General features: G+C 29.5%; 3 protein-coding genes across 3 annotated transcripts; 2 read left to right on the forward strand and 1 right to left on the reverse strand.

Moving 5' to 3' along the window:
* Nucleotides 1-2314: 2314 nt before the first annotated feature.
* Nucleotides 2315-4470, reverse strand: LOC105774261 (probable WRKY transcription factor 7). The gene is made up of 3 exons (XM_012596683.2): nt 3624-4470; nt 3412-3537; nt 2315-2909 (listed from the first exon to the last, which is right to left on the reverse strand). Exons 1-3 carry the CDS (start codon nt 4286-4288, stop codon nt 2744-2746), a joined length of 957 nt encoding a protein of 318 aa, XP_012452137.1. The 5' UTR covers nt 4289-4470; the 3' UTR covers nt 2315-2743.
* A 7273-nt stretch (nt 4471-11743) lies between these two features.
* LOC105774874 (cysteine proteinase mucunain) lies at nt 11744-14717 on the forward strand. The gene is made up of 5 exons (XM_012597440.2): nt 11744-12231; nt 12959-13194; nt 13668-13808; nt 13899-14351; nt 14436-14717. The coding sequence occupies exons 1-5, from the start codon at nt 11754-11756 to the stop codon at nt 14529-14531; spliced, it is 1404 nt and encodes a 467-aa protein (XP_012452894.1). The 5' UTR covers nt 11744-11753; the 3' UTR covers nt 14532-14717.
* Nucleotides 14718-16472: 1755 nt separating this feature from the next.
* On the forward strand, nt 16473-18547 carry LOC105772320 (elicitor-responsive protein 3). Its single transcript, XM_012593613.2, has 7 exons — nt 16473-16549; nt 16650-16754; nt 16841-16967; nt 17052-17123; nt 17233-17284; nt 17928-18195; nt 18309-18547. Exons 1-7 carry the CDS (start codon nt 16516-16518, stop codon nt 18341-18343), a joined length of 693 nt encoding a protein of 230 aa, XP_012449067.1. The 5' UTR covers nt 16473-16515; the 3' UTR covers nt 18344-18547.
* The last annotated feature ends 586 nt before the right edge of the window (nt 18548-19133 follow it).

Genomic DNA, 19133 nt, shown 5'->3' on the forward strand with positions numbered 1-19133 from the left:
AATTTAAAGTTTCACGTGTATAATTATACCAAATTAAAATTCATGTATCAAATTACACATTTGATTAAAGTCCATAGAACACGAATTTCGAACTCTTTAACCCATCAACCCTAATAAACTTGATCAAAATAATTAGAATGGAAAATTGGAAAGTCTTGTGAATTTTTCTTTTCAACTTAGTGTGAAAATGAGAATCTAGTAGTGGTAGTAGTAGTAGGTATAACTTTAGGGTTAAGAAATAGTTGACGTACAAGAGATACCTTAACAAAAAATCAAAGTGCTTGGTTTGTAGTACATTACTCTTCTCTTTTATATATATATATATATATATATTTTCTTGGTTTCAAAGTAAAGTTGGTGTGTTTCAGATTCATCCTTTCACACTTTTTCCTTTTCATACACTGTCAAAAAAAGCCTTGGATCGACCAAATCCAATCGACTATACTTTAATAACAAGAAAATGACTAGAGTTAACACAACAAGCAACAAGGATGATTGGATTTTGTTTAAATATTACAAGTGGGTTAATTCCATGAAATGTGCTCCAAGTATGGTCTAAATTTTAAATTAGTCTTCGAATTTCAAAATGTTCTATCCGATTCCTCGATTTATTAGTATGGTATCAATCAAATCCTTCTATCAGCCTAGCCATTAGTTTGGGTATTAAAAGTGGGAAAAAGAGGGAGGTTGACTTTGAAATTAAACCAATGATTCAATCCTTCCCACAATCAAGAAAAATAAAAAAACAGTAGTATCAATGCATACTGTTAATAGTGAAATTTAGGCAAAGTAAACAATTTTGAAAAAAAGCAAACTAATTATTTCAAACTCTTTACTTATTTTAATTTTACATAATTTGATATTTCTGTTTTATGTTATTAGTTAATTGAAATAAACAGTTCACCAATATTAATTATTTTACACGAGTTTTCTTAAAAATACTTTGTTCAATTCATCATGTAAATATGTTTTTTTTATGCGTATGCATCGGAAGGATATTTAAAAAAAAATTCACGCCAACCTTTTAATTGGAATGTTATTTGATTGGACTAACTAATGATATTATAAAAATAGGAGATTGAGTTACGCCAAATTACAATACAATGAGATAAAAGTGCCATGGAGGCCCTTATATTAAGAGTCCGAATATATTTGCCCCCTTTACTAAAAATAGGCAAATTAATCCAAGTATGTTAGATCAAAGAATAAATTGATATTTCTGTTAAAAATTGGCATTGTACGACAGTATGATGTTTGTTTGGTTAACCCATCAACCAGAAAGAATCAATTTACTCTTTGATATAATGTCAAGGATTAATGTAACTATTTTTAAATAAAAGGTAAAATGTCATCTAGCTCTTAATACAATTATTTGCTTGTATATATCGATTTATATTGTCAATTGTTAAAATGTTCATTTAGTTTTTTTTTTTACTTTCATTTTTGAGTATTTTTAATGACGTATCAATATAGGATACATAAAATCAGTAAGTAACTGAAAAAAAGTGGCACTAAACTTCTTCCTTGGGTATTTAAATTAATTTCTTCCCTTACTTAAATATCATCTAACACCAAAATAGACCACAAAACAGATGAAAAAAAACGTACCATTCATACACTAATGGTACATAAATTCAAACCCATAGTTGGAAAATTGGTCCCCCCCCCCCCCTTTTCAATCATAAGAAGGTAATCAAAGGGTACTTTTCTTTGAATCCATATTCCATACAACAATAGTAATTTTTTGAGAGACTTGAAATTCAAATGAAAGATTAGAAAGAAAGTGTAGACAAGAAAAAGATGAGTGGATTATAGTTTAAGTTTGACCTAAACAGTTGAAAAAGTATATTTGTGATGCAACGTTCAACTCTATCTTCATAGAATAACCACTGTTGAAAAAGAAAACAAAAACGTTTTATTCTAAATTCCCAATCTGAAAAGAAAAACACTATGAAAAGCAAAGAAATTTAGACATCAGCTGTTGACATTGAAAGAGGAAAAACAAAAGAAGGGACAACAATAATCAACATGCCAGATAACTTACTTTGACTTCCTATTTTATTCCTCTAATTTTTTAAATGAATATTAGATTATGAAACACTACCCATATGGGTAAGTCGAGTGCATTTTGCGCTAGATTAAGTTAATTCGAACTTTATAATTTTGGGATTGTTTTGAGCTTGGGAGACTTGCGTTTGAAGTTTGATTTTTTGAATTATTTTGAGTTCGAAATAATGTAAAAATAATCTTAAACAATATCACATTTTTTAAGAAAAAAGCTACACATTTTCTACTTTCTTTTGTCCCACTGCACTCAACACAAAGAAGCAACTTCATATTCATTGACTGCAATACCTATTTGCCTTGAAATACAAGATAAACAAATCCAAATTCAGACCATTTTTCTGTATAATATATATTATATTAAAAAGGAAATTTTTTTTCTAGTAATTGAGTATAAGAACATCAACAAATACATTAAAAGAAAAAAAATACCCACCACTATGCATGATTCAACTCCCACCACCACCAAATCCACCATAATCTCCTACTCTATCGCCCCCTCCAATACCAAAAAAACAATGAATCCTATATTGTCTTTTTTTTTTCTTTTACTTTTTAGAAACAGCTAAACTTACCCACTAATCAATCTTCTTTTGTCTTGTTGGAGACAGAACCTATGGATCTAAATTGACTAATCTGAACAACCCTATAGATATTTCAGCCGTTGGGTGGGATGATCTTATGATGATTCAAGAACTAGAGCCGATGGGACATCTGTGGTGATATTATGGCTATGATTGTGATCACCTTCGTATGTTACAATCAACATCCTTGGATCCTCTACAGCTCTTTCTACATGCTTCCTTGCAGGACAACCTCTGACACTGCTACATTTGTAATAGCCCCTGAAATTTGGTAGAACATAAGGGACTGAGTTAAAAAAAGTGAACTCAATGAACCAACTCGGTAGTAAGGCAATAGTTCAATGTTATAACAACAATAAAAAGTACAAATACTATTGTATTTTAAGAAAATTTGATAAATTAGTCCCTAAAAGTTGAATAAAAGAATAAATTAATTATTTCTGTTAAAAATTTTATTCTCGTTCGAGTTTACTCTTTAATCTAAATACATAAATTAATTTATCTATTTCTCTAGTAAAAAGAATTTCTAATTCAAAAGTCTCCATGCATTTCCCCGCAAAATGTCAAATTAACAATTAATTTTTTGCCAAATAGAATATGATTATTGTTTGTAGTTGAAAACCAAACTAAAAGGCATTCAATACATACATGAATTATTGTTTGAAAACTTTGGAACCCTTAAGTCAACTTCAAAAAAAATAGAAACTTTGGTGTAAAATTCACTCTATTAGAATCCATTCGAAATTTAATCGAAAAAACACACCTTGGATGAGGAGAACCTTTGATTGGTTTTTGGCCATATTTTCTCCAAGAATAATCATCGTGAGGAATATCAGCCATTTTGTTGCTAACAGCTGGGACTCTAATGACTCTTTTCACTCTTGATTTCCTACATGAACACATTCATAATCAAAATCAAATGAAACCATCAAAAATCACAATCAAAAAGTGAAGAACCAAGCACCAAGGACCAACCTCTTCTTGGAACAATGGCAACGAGCAGAGGATGATGATCCACACTTGAGATTAGCAACATCATCCATGGAATTACACTTCCTTTTTGAAGACAAAGGAGGTTTACCATGAGAAGAAGGGTTAGTGAATTGAAAACCAAGAGAGAAACACGGTTGGTGTTGTATGCTATCAGTATCCCCAGTCAATGAAGACATAACAGAATTCCCAGGCTCTAAAACACCAGTCTTCAAAACATGGCTGCTTTTGGTTGGCAAAGGAGGTAACTTATAACTTGGGGTTGAACATAAAGGCTTAAAAGTCGATACTTCTTCATCTTTGCTCACTTGAATCTGTTGTTGTTGTGGGAGATGATTAAGAGGAGCTCGTCTGAACCGAGCATGACCAGTTCTAGGTCGACCCAATAACGAAATAACTTTTTTAAAGGAGCTTACAGTCTTATCTGTAACAGCTTGGATTTCCATAGCTGGTTCTGAACTTGAAGGGGCATTAAAACAAACATCTTGTGAGCAAAGCTGTTGACTTTTAGACATCAATCTGATCAGTTCTTCAAAACCTTGAATCCCAGCATTAGCAGCTTCTTTCAAAGCAGTTTCCTCCATTTTGACTGGAAAACTGTTGCCTCTACCGCCAACGCCGCCGTGACCCATCATCAATTCCACCGTCATCTCTGCTCATACGAAAACAAAGAACACCCAGCCCTTTTGAGAAACTCCCAAATAAAAGCAGAGTTTATTATATAGATGAAGCAGAACAAAGAGGGGGGAAATGAAATGAATTGAGATTTAATTACGAAGAAAAAGTGAAAGATTGATTATGATTTTATGATGAAAGAGATTCGAGTTTTCGTCAAAGGGATGCCTTTCTCATTGGGTCACTGACAACAGATAAGGTCAAAAGGTGGGGATTAGCCGTTTGAAATTGATGACTCTGTAAATTTGGGATTTTTTTTTCTAAAAAACGATTTAATATTAATTTCTCATAAATAAATTCTGATTTCTTTTTAATTCTATTCTAAAAACCGTCCCAAGTTTTGCATTTTAGTTTCTTTATTGAGAAAATAAGTAAAGTAGTTCATGTATGTTAGATGCACGAGTAAAATAGTCTTCTGTTAAAATAATAAAATCGACTCAATAAAAGAGCGGGGTTAAATTTTATAAATATGTAAAATTGATGGCTAAATACGTTATTATATCTTATATATAAACACCAAATTTTAACAGATGAATTGTTATGCTAACTCATCTAGTGTGTGTTTGATATAAGGAGTTTTGTAGTAATTTTACCTAGTTTGTATCGATTTTGTATTTCTTGATTTTTCTTATTTAGTCATAATTTTAACTTGTTGTGTCATCATTCCGTTAACTTAATCATCAATGTAGATATTAAATGCCAATTTAAATTTAACACGAAAGATATTTGAAAACACTCTAAAAATATAAAAGCAGTTACGTACAAAATTTGAATATATCGTGTTCAAAAATAAAAATAATAATTTTCTTAAATTTTATTGATGTTAACTTTTTAACAGGTTAGATCTAAGTATAGGTTAATCTTACACTTACTTACAATTTAATTTATGTGTTTTTTTAAGTATTACAAATACAATACAATTATGAACTAATCACGAGTAGGATCACATTATTACAATACAAATAGATTAAGAACTAATACGATTCAAGCTAAAATCGACAAACTAGACTAAAACTTTAACATGAGACTCAAAAATTAGTGCAAATTATTCATTTAATAATTTACGTGTTTTAATTATATTCAAGTCACATTCAAAATAACATTTAATACTCAAATCTAGCTTTTACATGTGGTAAGTCTTTCGCTTTACCAGTAATGCCAAAACTTCATTAAATAATTTACATGTTTTAATTATATTCTCGTCAATTTCAAAATAACATTTAGTACTCAAATTTAACTTTTGCATGTGGTAGTCTCGAATCTTTTCCTTTACCAATCATATTAAAACTTCATTTAATAATTTACGTTACGTGTTTTAATTATATTCCACGTCACATTCAAATAACATTTAATACCCGAATTTATGATTAAATTGACAGAAAAAATTTAGAAAAGTTTCATACTTTAATAACTCGATTATAATATTTTAAAATTTAAAAACAGGATTATAAAATTAAATCTTTTATTTAAATCCCATACGATGGTCTGTTGATTAAGAGTATTCACCGCCTCAAGTATAGCCTAAGTTCAAATCGAGCTAATCGTGTTTGTTGATTGAACTTTACCCTATTATTATAATTAAAAAAATTAAACCTTTTATTTATTTATTTATTTATTTTAGGTTGGAGTTGGAGACAGTGATTAGAGTTGACCTTTGAAAACAAAATTAATAAATAATAATAAATTTTAAAGTTATTAGTGGGACCCACAAATAAAAAGTGGGCCCCCAATCGACTGTTTTACCGGAAACTGGAAACGGCGGTCAAAGTGACAAAGTCTCGTCCCACAAGTCACATGGGATTCTCCCTTTTTTTTCCTTCAAAAATGTGGACCCCATAGCCGCTTTGATTTAATATAAACAGTTCCATTTTTTTTCAAAATATTTATAGGAATAAATTTAGTAATTAATTTTCTGTATTTTTTTAAGCTTATTAAGAGGTAAATAATAACCAGAATTTCTAAAATTATTTTATATTCAAAACGATAATCGAACTCTCAACTATTTATTAAAGCAAAAGAGATTCGTTTTATCTTACTTAACTTTCGTGATTAATATAAGGTGTTGGATTTAGGTGTCTTTGGTAATCATTTGGTATGATAGCATCCCGTTGAATTTTTCTGATATGACTAGGTTTAGACCCTATAGCCGCTTTAGCTTTTTGATGCTTACAGCTGGACGTTGAAATAAAATTTTCTTTTTTATTCTTTAAATTCCACTTTTTTTAATTCAATAAAAATAACACATTGAATATACTTTTTTTATAATGATACTTTATGATTTAATTAAGATAAATATAATGTTTGGACTCTAAATTTGACAATTAAATTTATTTTGATGTATTTATTTTTTTTGTCCATTTTAGAATTTGAATTTAAACTTGACAGTTAGGTTCGTTTTGGCCTCTGATGATGTATTGATGTAACACTCTAAAATTATGTCATATTTGAAAATTAAAAAAATATTATATAAAAATTTAGTCGAAGATGTGGTAGAATCTTGGAGTGTCATATTTAATATTTTAATAATCATGCTAGTGATTGAATAGGTCAGACCACTAGTTTTTTATTCAACCAATTCGATTAGCTCGATTGTCGAACCATTAATAATTAAACAAATAATTAAGAATCCATAAAATTAGAAAATAATTATTAAATCGATTTAACCAATTCAAGTGTCAACTTTTATCTTAAATTTTTTATTTTTATCAATTTTAAACAAGTTCTAAATCAATTGATTCAAACCATATTTAAAATGAGTGTTAAGATAATGTGTCTACTATATAAATAAATATTTGGTAAATAGTAGGAAAACTAAGAATTTCATTCTTTTAAAATTATTATTTAGTACTAATTGTTCAACCATTATAATTAATAAAATGAAAAAAAGACCCATAAATTTAGAATTAATTGTTGTTTATAGGAAATAGTAGGCTCTTTTTTAGGTCAAAGTGTGACATTATAAAGGAAAAAGATAAAGCAAAACAATCATGATAGCTTGTTTCTAATTGTTCAAACCTTTTATCTTTTTCAACAATTAATTCAATTTATGGTTTAAATTTATTGTTAGTCCTTGTACTTGATCAAAATGAGATTTAATCTTTGAGTTTAAAAGCTAAAACTTAAGTGATATTTTTTTGATTTGAAAATTTCACTATAGCCATTGAAATCGTAAGTATTTTCCATTAAATTTTGTCAATTTGACATATTGATTAAATGTTATTATCGATGTGACATATGATTGATAAAAAATATATATGTTAAAATTGATAAATTTCTATGAAAACTATCAAAAAATATAATAATAGGATTAAAGGTATTTTTGGACTACAAAATCACGGCTTCAAATCCAACATCATATGTGGGAGAGTGTTGTAGTGCACGCCATGCATTATTGTTTGTTTATTCTATCAACAATGTCAGTTTTTAGCGGTACAAATGGATTAAATTTTTACTAAAAAAGACTAATTTTCTATTTGATTTAGCATACAATGACTAATTTACTCTTTTTTTAGTAGGGGGATAAAATGCAATTTGACTTTTTTTTGGGTTAAATTTAGTTCATTACAATTGTATTCTTTTTGTTACATGGCTACTAAATGACTACTTTTTTTTTTCAAAATGTCACACTAATAAATTTAACAGAAAAATTTAGTCGATGAATTTAACCGATAAGTTTTTACGAAAACTATCAACAAAGATAATAATAGGATTAAAAACTACAAATAATCTAAACTAACATAAACTAAATCGAACTAAAACCCATACATGATAATAGTACGACACACATCATATAATTGTGTATAGTGAATATTAAGCATGGATACTTAAAACCCAAAGCTTGAAAATATTTTTATTTTGAATAAAGCAATAAATTTATTTATGACACGAATTTAAAAATCAAATGAAGGAAAAGTCTATTATTAATATAAAAGTTCCAAGTAAAAATATTTGCTTTTGATTACAATAACAAATAAAATAGGCCCAATTTTGAGTGTCAAAATGGCCCATTCATAAACAGAAGAAGCAGAATCCAAAATTGTCAATAAAATGAATAAATCAGCCAAGGCCTAATAGTTTAGTCCTAAATTTGATTTGCAACTAAGCAAAATATTTAAAATTGGATTGATTCAAAGGATAATGCGTTTCAATGCACTCAAACTCATTTCCTCCTGCACTGACAATAATACCGATGTCAATCAAGTTAAGACTCAATCGCCCTTCAAGATTAATATTTGATGCTCTAATAGTGTAGAATTTTATATACCATCAATGAATCAAATAATGCCATACATTCAGAATTAAGTTAAAGCACACTGAAATAGGGTTGTAAATGAACTGAGCCCGAACAAACTTTTGTTCATGTTCATTTATTTATTTTTGAGCTTGTTTATGATCGGTTCATGTTCGTTAATAATTTCAAATTTATGTTTATATTCATTTATTTAAAATTATATAATTGAACATGCTCACAAACAATATTCATGAAAAATAATAAGCAAACAACAAATTAGCTTTAAATAATACATGAACAGAACACCAAATGTTGCATTAGTATGCTTCATCAACACTGAATGTGGGCATAACTCACTCGAAAATGAAAAATTTCTATAAAACGCTTTTAATAATATAATGATAAAATTATATTTTAATTTTTTTTATTCACTTCTGGTCCCTTTGAACAACTTTTTGGCCTTGCCCCTTATGGAAGTGGATATCGCAATGGATAGCTTGGGATAATAACAAAGGAGTAAGAGAATCCAAGTGAAGACTAAAGATGTATCCTCTACTATTGGTATCTTATCGTCTCTTTTATCTACAATTTGTATACATGTATATATACAATACCAACCAATTATACAAGTGACATAAAATACTACAAAAATACTACAACGTGATTGTTCAAATGGTTCACTTGTGAGTTGATTCTAGTTGTGTTTTTTAACACTGATGTGAACTGTGTGGACCCAAGTAAGCTTAGCTACAATCTAACATCACATGCAATGACCAGGGACCATGAAGACCCCTAGGTTATATATTGATGGTATAGCTGATTGGAAAAGATAATTTGAAGTTGAATATGTTAGATAGTTAGATATTTGCACTTCTAATTTGATAGTTGGATTGCTTAGCTATTTTTTTTATACCATACTTGGAACTATTCATAATCTTTTCTCAATCTTTAAACCGATGTTAACTTAACTAAGGCTCAATCAGCCGAATGATTAGGTATTTGGATATTAAAGAATCAAAGACACTGGAGGCTTGTAAGTCGCTACAACGATAGTGTAATATTGGGTAATTTACATTTTGGGTCGCTAAATTTAACATCAATTTTTGTGTAGGTAGCAATGCTTTAATTTCATTAAATTATATTATTGAATTTTTGTTAATAAAAAATTAAATCACTTGTGCTAACTTTACCAAATAATTTTAGGGATAAATATCAAAACTATACATGAATTTTGATTCAATGTGCAATGTCACACGTGAATTTTGATTTGGTGCCATTTTATACATGAAATTTTGATTTGATTTAATTTTACAAATCACTAACAACATTGTCGAGTTAACATCATTTTAAGTTGATATATTGTATAAATAAACAATTATATTAATCAAATATGAAAATAAATATATATATATTCGTTTCTTTAAATGTGTACAATTGAATCAAAATCAAAGTTTCATATATACATATGAATCACAATTCAAGTTTCATGTGTCTAATTGCACCAAATCAAAGTTAATGTATCAAATTGCACATTGGACCAAATGTCATGTATAAATTTGATATTTATCCCAATAATTTTAGTGTAAAAGTTACCTTAACATCATGGGAAGACATAAAAATTTTTGGGGTGAAATTAAATTATATATTTTATAGTATTTAAAATGCAATTTCACCATAGTATAGGTATATATCTTTATAGTTTTTAGAAAGATTAAGTAAAAATTTATCATTTAAAGGAGAAACTATAATTTTACCTTGTGTTAACTTAAAATTTCATAAAGTTTAAAGGAGCTGAAGCTAAAATTTCCTATCCTTCACCTGCTTAACATGCATACATGACTTAATTTTTAAACGGAACGCCCTAAGGCCTTCCTTTCATGACAATATCTTTTTCTTCTTTTTTTCACATAAAAAGGTTATGGTCAAATTTCATCTTTAATCTCTTTACTTTTTTTGAGATTATATAAGAATGATTAAATTTCAAATTTGATCTCTATATTTCACTCAAATTTGAAATTAAATTTCTATATTTTACTTTTGACATAATTTGTCACCTCGATTCTTATAATGCCATTAGTTAATCTAAATATTTTATTCGATTAAAATGTTGATGTGAATTTTAAGGATTGTTAACAACGTTAAAATTCTTTATTACATTCAGTCTATTACGGTGTCATTTTTTTTGAGGATACTGAAGTAAGTATCTTTTAATTTCAAAATGTCACGCTAGCAAATTTAACAAAAACTATAACAGTGTTAACAAATGGACCTAAATTTTAAATTTGAAAAGTAAAAGACTAAATTTCTGAAAATAAAAATATAAAAATTAAATCCCAAATATCTGAAAAATTCACAAACTTTAAGGACATTATAACCTTAAAATTTTTACTCTATAATTTAATTAAAAATAAATAACCCTTCTCAACACATAAATAGAAAGATAATGTAAATCGGTGTATTTGAACTTATGTTCGCTACATTGACAACAATACCCATATCAATCGAACTAAGACTCAATCGACATCATATTACCTAGATTTTAGATGTTGAATATTAAGATAAAATAAAAATTCCCATTTATTTATTTTCCATTTTGTTTCTTCTCCGGCTACTATTTTATTGGATTTACCATTACCATGTTCACATTCAAGTTTGGTATATATATTTTTGTTAAATTCGACTATTAGTCCTTGTACTTTACTGAAAAGTTGTAATTTGATCTTTGTACTTTTCGAATTAATCAATTTTAATTTCTGTACTTTTTGAAATTTGAAATTTTAATCCTTACTCAAACAATAACGATTAAATTTGTTTGGTTAAATCCAATTATTAGTAATGTACTATGCATAAAATTGTATATATGGTCAATATTCTCCATTTGGGTAATTCTAAATCCTATATTCTCTTTTCAAAATTTGAAATTTTAATATTTACATAGATGACTGTCGTTAATCTATTAACTAGATTTTTAGTGAGTAATATGTGAAAATAACAAGGTGACATGGTATTACACATATAATAGTATGTCAGGCGTATCAGATACTGGAAAAAAAAATTTAACTTAATAAACTTAATAGTTTTCATAAGGATTGGAATTTTAAATTTTAAAAAGTATAGGGACTAATAGCAAAATTCAACCTATTTTCTTTTCCCTTTATAAACTCATACATCACTACACTTTCTTCCACCCCACATTCAAAATCCACTATATGGATTCACAACCATCAACAATGGCGATTCTCTTGCTGATGATGTTCACTTTATCATCAGCTTTCGACATGTCAGTCGTATCCTACGACAAATCCCATCCCGACCGGTCGATGTCTAGTTGGAGAACCTTCGACGAGATTATGGCAATGTATGAGGACTGGCTTGTAAAACATGGCAAAGTTTACAATGGTTTAGGAGAGAAAGAGAAAAGGTTCGAGATTTTTAAAGATAATCTCAGGTTCATCGATGAACATAACTCGGAGGAGACCCATAGTTTCAAGCTTGGGTTGAACCAGTTCGCCGACTTGACCAACGAGGAGTACCGTTTTACTTTCTTGGGTGTTAAGAAACCTAATAAGAAGGTTTCCAAGAGGAGTGATCGTTACGTGCAGCTCCTCGGCGAGGCGGCCTTGCCGGATTCTGTTGATTGGAGGACAAAAGGTGCTGTGGCTCCGGTTAAAGATCAAGGTTCTTGTGGTAAGTTGCATTGATCATCATTGTTTTTTCATCTTTGTTGGGTTTTAAATTTGTTGAAGTTTTTATTTTGTACATCAAAACTATATATATATATATATATATAAAGGGTATTGTAGATATTTTTATTTTGATCACCCGTCTTTAATTTGGGGTTAGAGAATATTATTCTACATTCATTTTAGTTACTCAATTTTAGTGAGTTCTCATTTTAATCGCTCATTTTTTAGAATTAATTTTATATAAAAATTTGATTTTTATGGAAAATTGAGTTATTTAGTTGTGGAGATAAAATCCAAGTTTTTCCTTGTAACTCAATTCCTTATAAAAAAATTAAGGTTTTCTGTAAAAAATTAAAATTAATTCTAAAAATAGAAAAAATAAAGGAAATTGAAAAGATAAAATAGGGTTTTCTGTAAAAAACTCAAATAATTTCTAAAACCTCATTTTTTATAAAACTAAAATTAATTCTAAAAGAATTAAAAAAGATAAAATGAGTGACCATAATAAAAATATATTAAAATTGAATAACCAAAATAAGTATACAATAACATTGCTTCACCCCAAATTAGCGACAAATAACGAAAATGAAAATAGTTTGTAACGACAATGGTTTTTTTACAAAATTTTTTTTATTTTCAATACTTAAAATGAAAATTTATGAATTTAAGGTCACCAACTGCATAATTTATCTTAAATGTTTGATAAGATGATTCAACGTTGACTACAGGGAGTTGCTGGGCTTTTTCAACTATTGCTGCAGTGGAAGGGATAAACAAAATCATTACAGGCGACCTCATAGTTCTCTCAGAGCAAGAATTAGTGGATTGTGATACATCCTACAATGAAGGATGCAATGGTGGCCTTATGGATTATGCCTTTGAATTCATCATAAAAAATGGTGGCATTGACACTGAAGAAGATTACCCTTATACCAATCATAATGGCAGATGTGACACCTATAGGGTAAGTGTTCGAATACATTAGTAATTACCAACAAAACTGTTATTTGATTATTCAATTTTATTTTATTTTTATTAGTAGTAGATTAATATGATAGTTTTAAACACTCAACAGTTATATATTATGTAATTTAATTTTTTTATAGTTTTATTTTTCTTTGTGACATTGAGAGGTTAATTTTAAAAAAATGAAAATTATTATATTAGGTTTTGGGTGTTTCAGTTTTTGTATATTTTCAATCAAATTTAGTTGATAAATTTGATTTTTAGCTTTTAGGCGAAAAGATCACAAAGAAAAGCAGAAATGTAAAAAGATAAAATTACAAAATATGCAAATGTTGAAGGTTAGATTTTTTAGAATTAAGACTAAATTGACACAATGTGTAAATGTTAAGGGTTAAAGTTGCTATTATACCACTTTTAAAATCTACCACCGTTAACTCGCTAGTTATGATTATGGTGTTTTGTGATTTGCAGAAGAATGCCAAGGTTGTTTCAATTGAAGCTTATGAAAATGTTCCGGAAAACGACGAGGGTGCATTGAAAAAGGCAGTCTCAAATCAACCGGTTAGTGTTGCTATCGAAGCCGGAGGCAGGGCTTTCCAGTTATATCAATCTGTAAGTTTTGTCTATGGATTGAATGCTTTGTTTATAATTGACAATGAAACAACAAAGTAATGTGTGTTTTTGTCCATTATTGTATTTTAGGGTATATTTGATGGTCAATGTGGCACACAATTAGACCATGGTGCGACTATTGTTGGATATGGTACTGAAAATGGTAAAGACTATTGGATTGTAAGGAATTCATGGGGTGATAATTGGGGAGAGGCAGGCTATGTGCGGATGGAACGAAACGTGGTTGATACCAAGACCGGCAAATGCGGAATTGCAATGGAAGCCTCTTATCCTATCAAAACGGGACGAAACCCACCTAATCCGGGTCCTTCTCCGCCGTCTCCCGTAAAGCCTCCTACGGTTTGTGATAATTATTATAGTTGTCCCGAGAGCAATACTTGTTGTTGCGTCTACGAGCACTATGGCTACTGCCTCGCGTGGGGATGTTGCTCGATTGAGGCTGCTACTTGTTGTGAAGACAACTATAGTTGCTGTCCACATGACTACCCTGCTTGCAACATAAATGAAGGAACTTGCTTGATGGTAGTGACATTTTCGGTTTCGTTTTCTTGAAAAATTGTTATTGCTTGCATATACAGTGTCTTATTTTCGAATTCGTTTTCGCAGAGCAAGGACAATCCGTTGGGAGTGAAGGCGATGAAGCGGACTCCGGCGAAACCATTCTGGGGAGATGGAAGTGTAGTCGGAAAAAGCAGGGCTTAAATCGAAAACCGACATGTATGATGGTAAAGCAGCTGTGAACAAACAGGTTGCTGTTAATTTCTATTGTCCTCTGTATTTCATTTCATTATTTATTAATGGCTTCTAAGAATTTGATTACTTGTCAACATGTAATGTTGTTTATACTTTCTTCGTATTAATTATTAAATTTAGGTTTTCGTACGCGTATTTTAAACGAGTTTAATTTTTATTCTAAATGAAACAAAAAATAGGGTAAATTTTATAATTAATCACTTAATTATTAGTACATTTTTGGTTTGGTCAATCAACTAAGAAATTTTTTAATTTAATCACTTTTTGATCCCCTATTAAATTGTTAATGGAAATAAAGATGCGGCTTTTTTTAATTGGTATAATAATATATTCAGTCCTCAGTACTCACTCGTTCTATCATTTTGGTCCTAATATTAAAGCTTGTTTGCCAAATTTTCTATTTCAAGCTCTTTCGTTGCCCAATGAAGCCAATTTGATTTTTGAAACAGTCCATTTGAACCAGGTATTTCCCACGAACATCACTCAAGTCAAAGCACAAACAAAACCAAAATCGACAAACAAAACTGAGTCAGCACGTTGACAATGTGGCCTTTGACTCCCCCCCCCCCCTTTAATGAGTTCAACGTCAACTTTAAAGGAAGTTTATTAATGAATGAACCCCCTTTTAATCTGTGGTTAGATCCAAAGTCTTTGAAATTTTAGCCATTGACTTTACCTATTTCTGCACATGAAACTGGATTTGACTATAGCCTTAAATGACTTTATATGTGAACACAGCATGAAGGGAACAAAATACGACGAAATTCCAAGAATGTCAGCCATAATTCTCTAACTAAAAACATATAAAATAGATAGGTTTAATTGAGTTTTTAGTTCGAAATTTGGGATTTAATTATTATAATTTGATTTCATATAATTTGGTTCGCATATTGTTATAATGTTATCAATAGATCTAAACTGATAACATCGTTAATTATTGTTGTTAAAATGATAATATGATTTTTTTGTTTGTTTTTTAGTCATACAATCAAGGTTGCATAAAAATCTAATTAACTATGTTTACAATCGATAATGAATTTATGTCATCTGAATGCTTGAGTTTTTTTTTTTTAATTCACATCATCACTTTAATGAAACTAACAATTTTATCAATTTACATCTATTAATATTATTACAAATGTGTTAAAAGTCTTCCTGAGAAGAAAATGGGTCGAAGGTTGGTTTTGGTTTCGTGAAATATTCAATCCTACAAGATAAAGGAATAACTATGGGGCCACCAAAGATTGAGATTTGGGACGTTTTTCGATGCTTAAGTTAGTGAGGGAAAGGTAATGAAAGCTAGAGAGAATGTTTTTGTAGAATAATGATAGATAAAACCGTTCCTTCCATATGTAATTGGCTAAAGCTAGTACCTTTGATCCAATAGGACTATGCCTCGGGTCCTTTGTTGATCTTGCCCTCTGGCGTTTGGCAAGTACCGATTTATCTAGACTTAAGTATATTCTCTTGAACCGGTATAACAAAACGTATAAAAATAAATTACATCAAATTAAAAAAAATCCCAACTTTACTAAATTTCAAGATGGTAGAGGGACTTAAAATCATAACTAGACCAAATAAATATAAAAATAAAATTCTATTGATATTTAGGTGAGCAAGTTTCAATGGAATTTCCATTAACAATATACTCTATATAGTAGAACATTTCAGTCACATATGGCAATTTAAACAGGTTGATGTGTTGGAGATTAAGCAAGTTGATGGGTTTTCTCTCATAAACAATTCAAAACCACCCCATGATTGATACAGCTAAGAAGATGACTAAAACAGGCTCTGTCAACCCTTACCAATTAAGGAGAGATAATTATATTCCCTCCATTCCTATAAATACTAGTTGCAGCAGCTTCTATATTGTCATACTAAGAACAGCATTTTTTTCATCAAGCTATAAAGTTGTTCTATACTCGTAGTCATGTCGATCCAAGGCCTTCCGTTCGAGGTTACAGGTACGACATATCTATATACATTGTATGTATAGAGATTTATGATTGACCTAATTCCTAGTTGCCATTGCTATGTTTTGTTCATATCCATCCATTTTTGCAGTCGTTGGATGCTATAACTTGGAGGACAAGGAATGGATATCAAAACAAGATCCTTATGTTTGTGTCGAATATGGAAGTGCTAAGTATGGGACTAGAACCTGCACTGGTATCTTTCTTTTCTCTATTTACGAAACCGATTTTGAAATTTATGTTCGGATTTCGTTCTTTAAACTAATTTTTTTTTTGGTTTAGATGGAGGGAAGAATCCTACTTTTCAGGAGAAATTCGTATTTACGCTTATCGAAGGCCTCAAGGAACTGAATGTGGTCGTTTGGAACAGCAACACGATCGTCGCCGATGATCACATCGGAACTGGAAGGTAAATGATCTAAATCTACAATCCCCAAGAAAAAAACATTAACTTAATGTTCAAGGAACTGAGTTTGTCTTGCTTGTGTTGCAGGGTTCAACTCCATAAAGTCCTTTCCCAAGGTTTTGATGATTGTACTTGGCCACTTCAAAGCAAATATGGCAGGTTAGCTAAATAGGAAAGCTTGTATAATTCTCTTTTTTAGTAGAATCACATGTGTACTTATCTGTTTTACAATTTAAACCTAATCTACGATAAATTTATTTCAAAACAGGCATGCTGGGGAAGTGAGGCTCATATTACACTACTCCAATGCCAAAGCCCCAGTAAGTTAATTACCTACTTACCAAGTTCCACATATTTGCAAAATTCCATCAATCCTGAATGTTGAATACATACATATACATATATATATATATATTATGTATATTATGTTATATGGGTTAATTGTATGATAAGGATTTTAAATTGGTCCCAATCTCCAAAACGTTTTAATTGAGTCTTTAATATATGGGTATCATATCAATTAGGTCTTTTCTACTACTTTAGGCGTTAGATATTAGTTTTAATATAATATGAAGTATATTTAAAACATGTGGATTAAATTTTAAACAGCGTGAACCTATAATATAGACAAATCGGATTTGACATGTTTAAAGGAAAAAAAAATTGCTCTCATAAATTTGAATGACACTATTTGTTTTTTTTTTTTTCTAATACGTTTGATTATGTTGTCCATGCAACGGGTTTTAAATATGTTCTGGACGTCCAATTTTACTGCTATGTTGAAAGAAAGGTCTAATTGATATTGCAATCATACTATAAGGACTCAATAAAATGTTTTGAAAATTAGGTACCAATTTAGAATGTGGATCATAGTTTGGAACATCTTGTGCAATTGACCTTTTATATATATATATATATAAATACATGCATAGCTGACCAAGTAACCATGGTATTCAAATGTAGCAACCACAAAAATCAAAATGCAAGACAAAATCAATTGAAGAATATGTACCATCTGCACCTTTCAGCCAGGTCTCACCATATGGTTACCCACCAGCACCATCAGCAGCTCCTTACCCAACAATGTCATATGCAGCTCCATCTCATTACAAGTCATGTCCTACAGCAGCCCCTGCTGCTGTAGGTTACCCTCACCATGCCCCTCTTGCACCTTATCCACCACAAACATACCCACCACCACCACCACAGGCCTCAACTTATTATCCACCAGGTACATTCTTATTGCTGCATTTATACACACACACACACACACATATATATATATATTTATATATTCCATGTTTATCAATTGCTTGATCTGAACTTTTCTGATTGTCGGTGCAGCTCCGACCGGAATCTATCCTCCACCACCCTATTGAGCTATTTCAAGCACATAAAATTACTACATCAATAGAAGGTGCAACAATTCATTGTCCGAGCCATCAATAGAAGAAATTTTCATTGCATTGGATTTGTGATCTGTATTTCACACAACATTATGTCTTTTTTTCTTGATGAATTGGTTTCTTGTAATCTACTCTTCTCTGCGATTTCTATATAATAAAAAAAAGTGGTTCTCTCAAGTTGGTATTTGTAGCATTTTGACAAAGTATCAATAATGGTGACCAACTAGTGGTGAGCAAATAATTTATCTTATTATATATATGCAAGTTATGAATCAAAAACTTATTTAACTAAATAAAATATTATTATGTTAAAATAAATAAATTTAGAGTAATAAAAACTAATTTCTATTTTTCAACGAGCAATTAAATCTAAATATAAGAAAATATTATTATATTTAAATTAAATTAAATATTTAATTAATTAAAGTCAGATAAATATTGATTCGTGTTGAATTACATTTTGGTTGTAATTTAAACTATTCAAATTTTTATATAAGTAATATTTTGTTATTTTAAATTATTTTTACTTGAAATAATTTTATTATTATATTAAAATTAATATAAAAATTCAATAGATATAATCAGATAAAATATTAAATTACACTTTATATTCAATTTGAAATACATTTTTGTTGTAATTTAATTTGTTTAAATTTATAAATAAGTAATATTTTATCTATACTATTATTTAAGCTATTGACCGATGGCGTCACGAGTCAATTAGGCTCCAACTCGATTAGGAAAATTATGAAAATGTCATTTC

Source organism: Gossypium raimondii, chromosome 6, assembly GCF_025698545.1.
Source record: "Gossypium raimondii isolate GPD5lz chromosome 6, ASM2569854v1, whole genome shotgun sequence".
Classification (NCBI taxonomy): Eukaryota; Viridiplantae; Streptophyta; class Magnoliopsida; order Malvales; family Malvaceae; genus Gossypium; species Gossypium raimondii.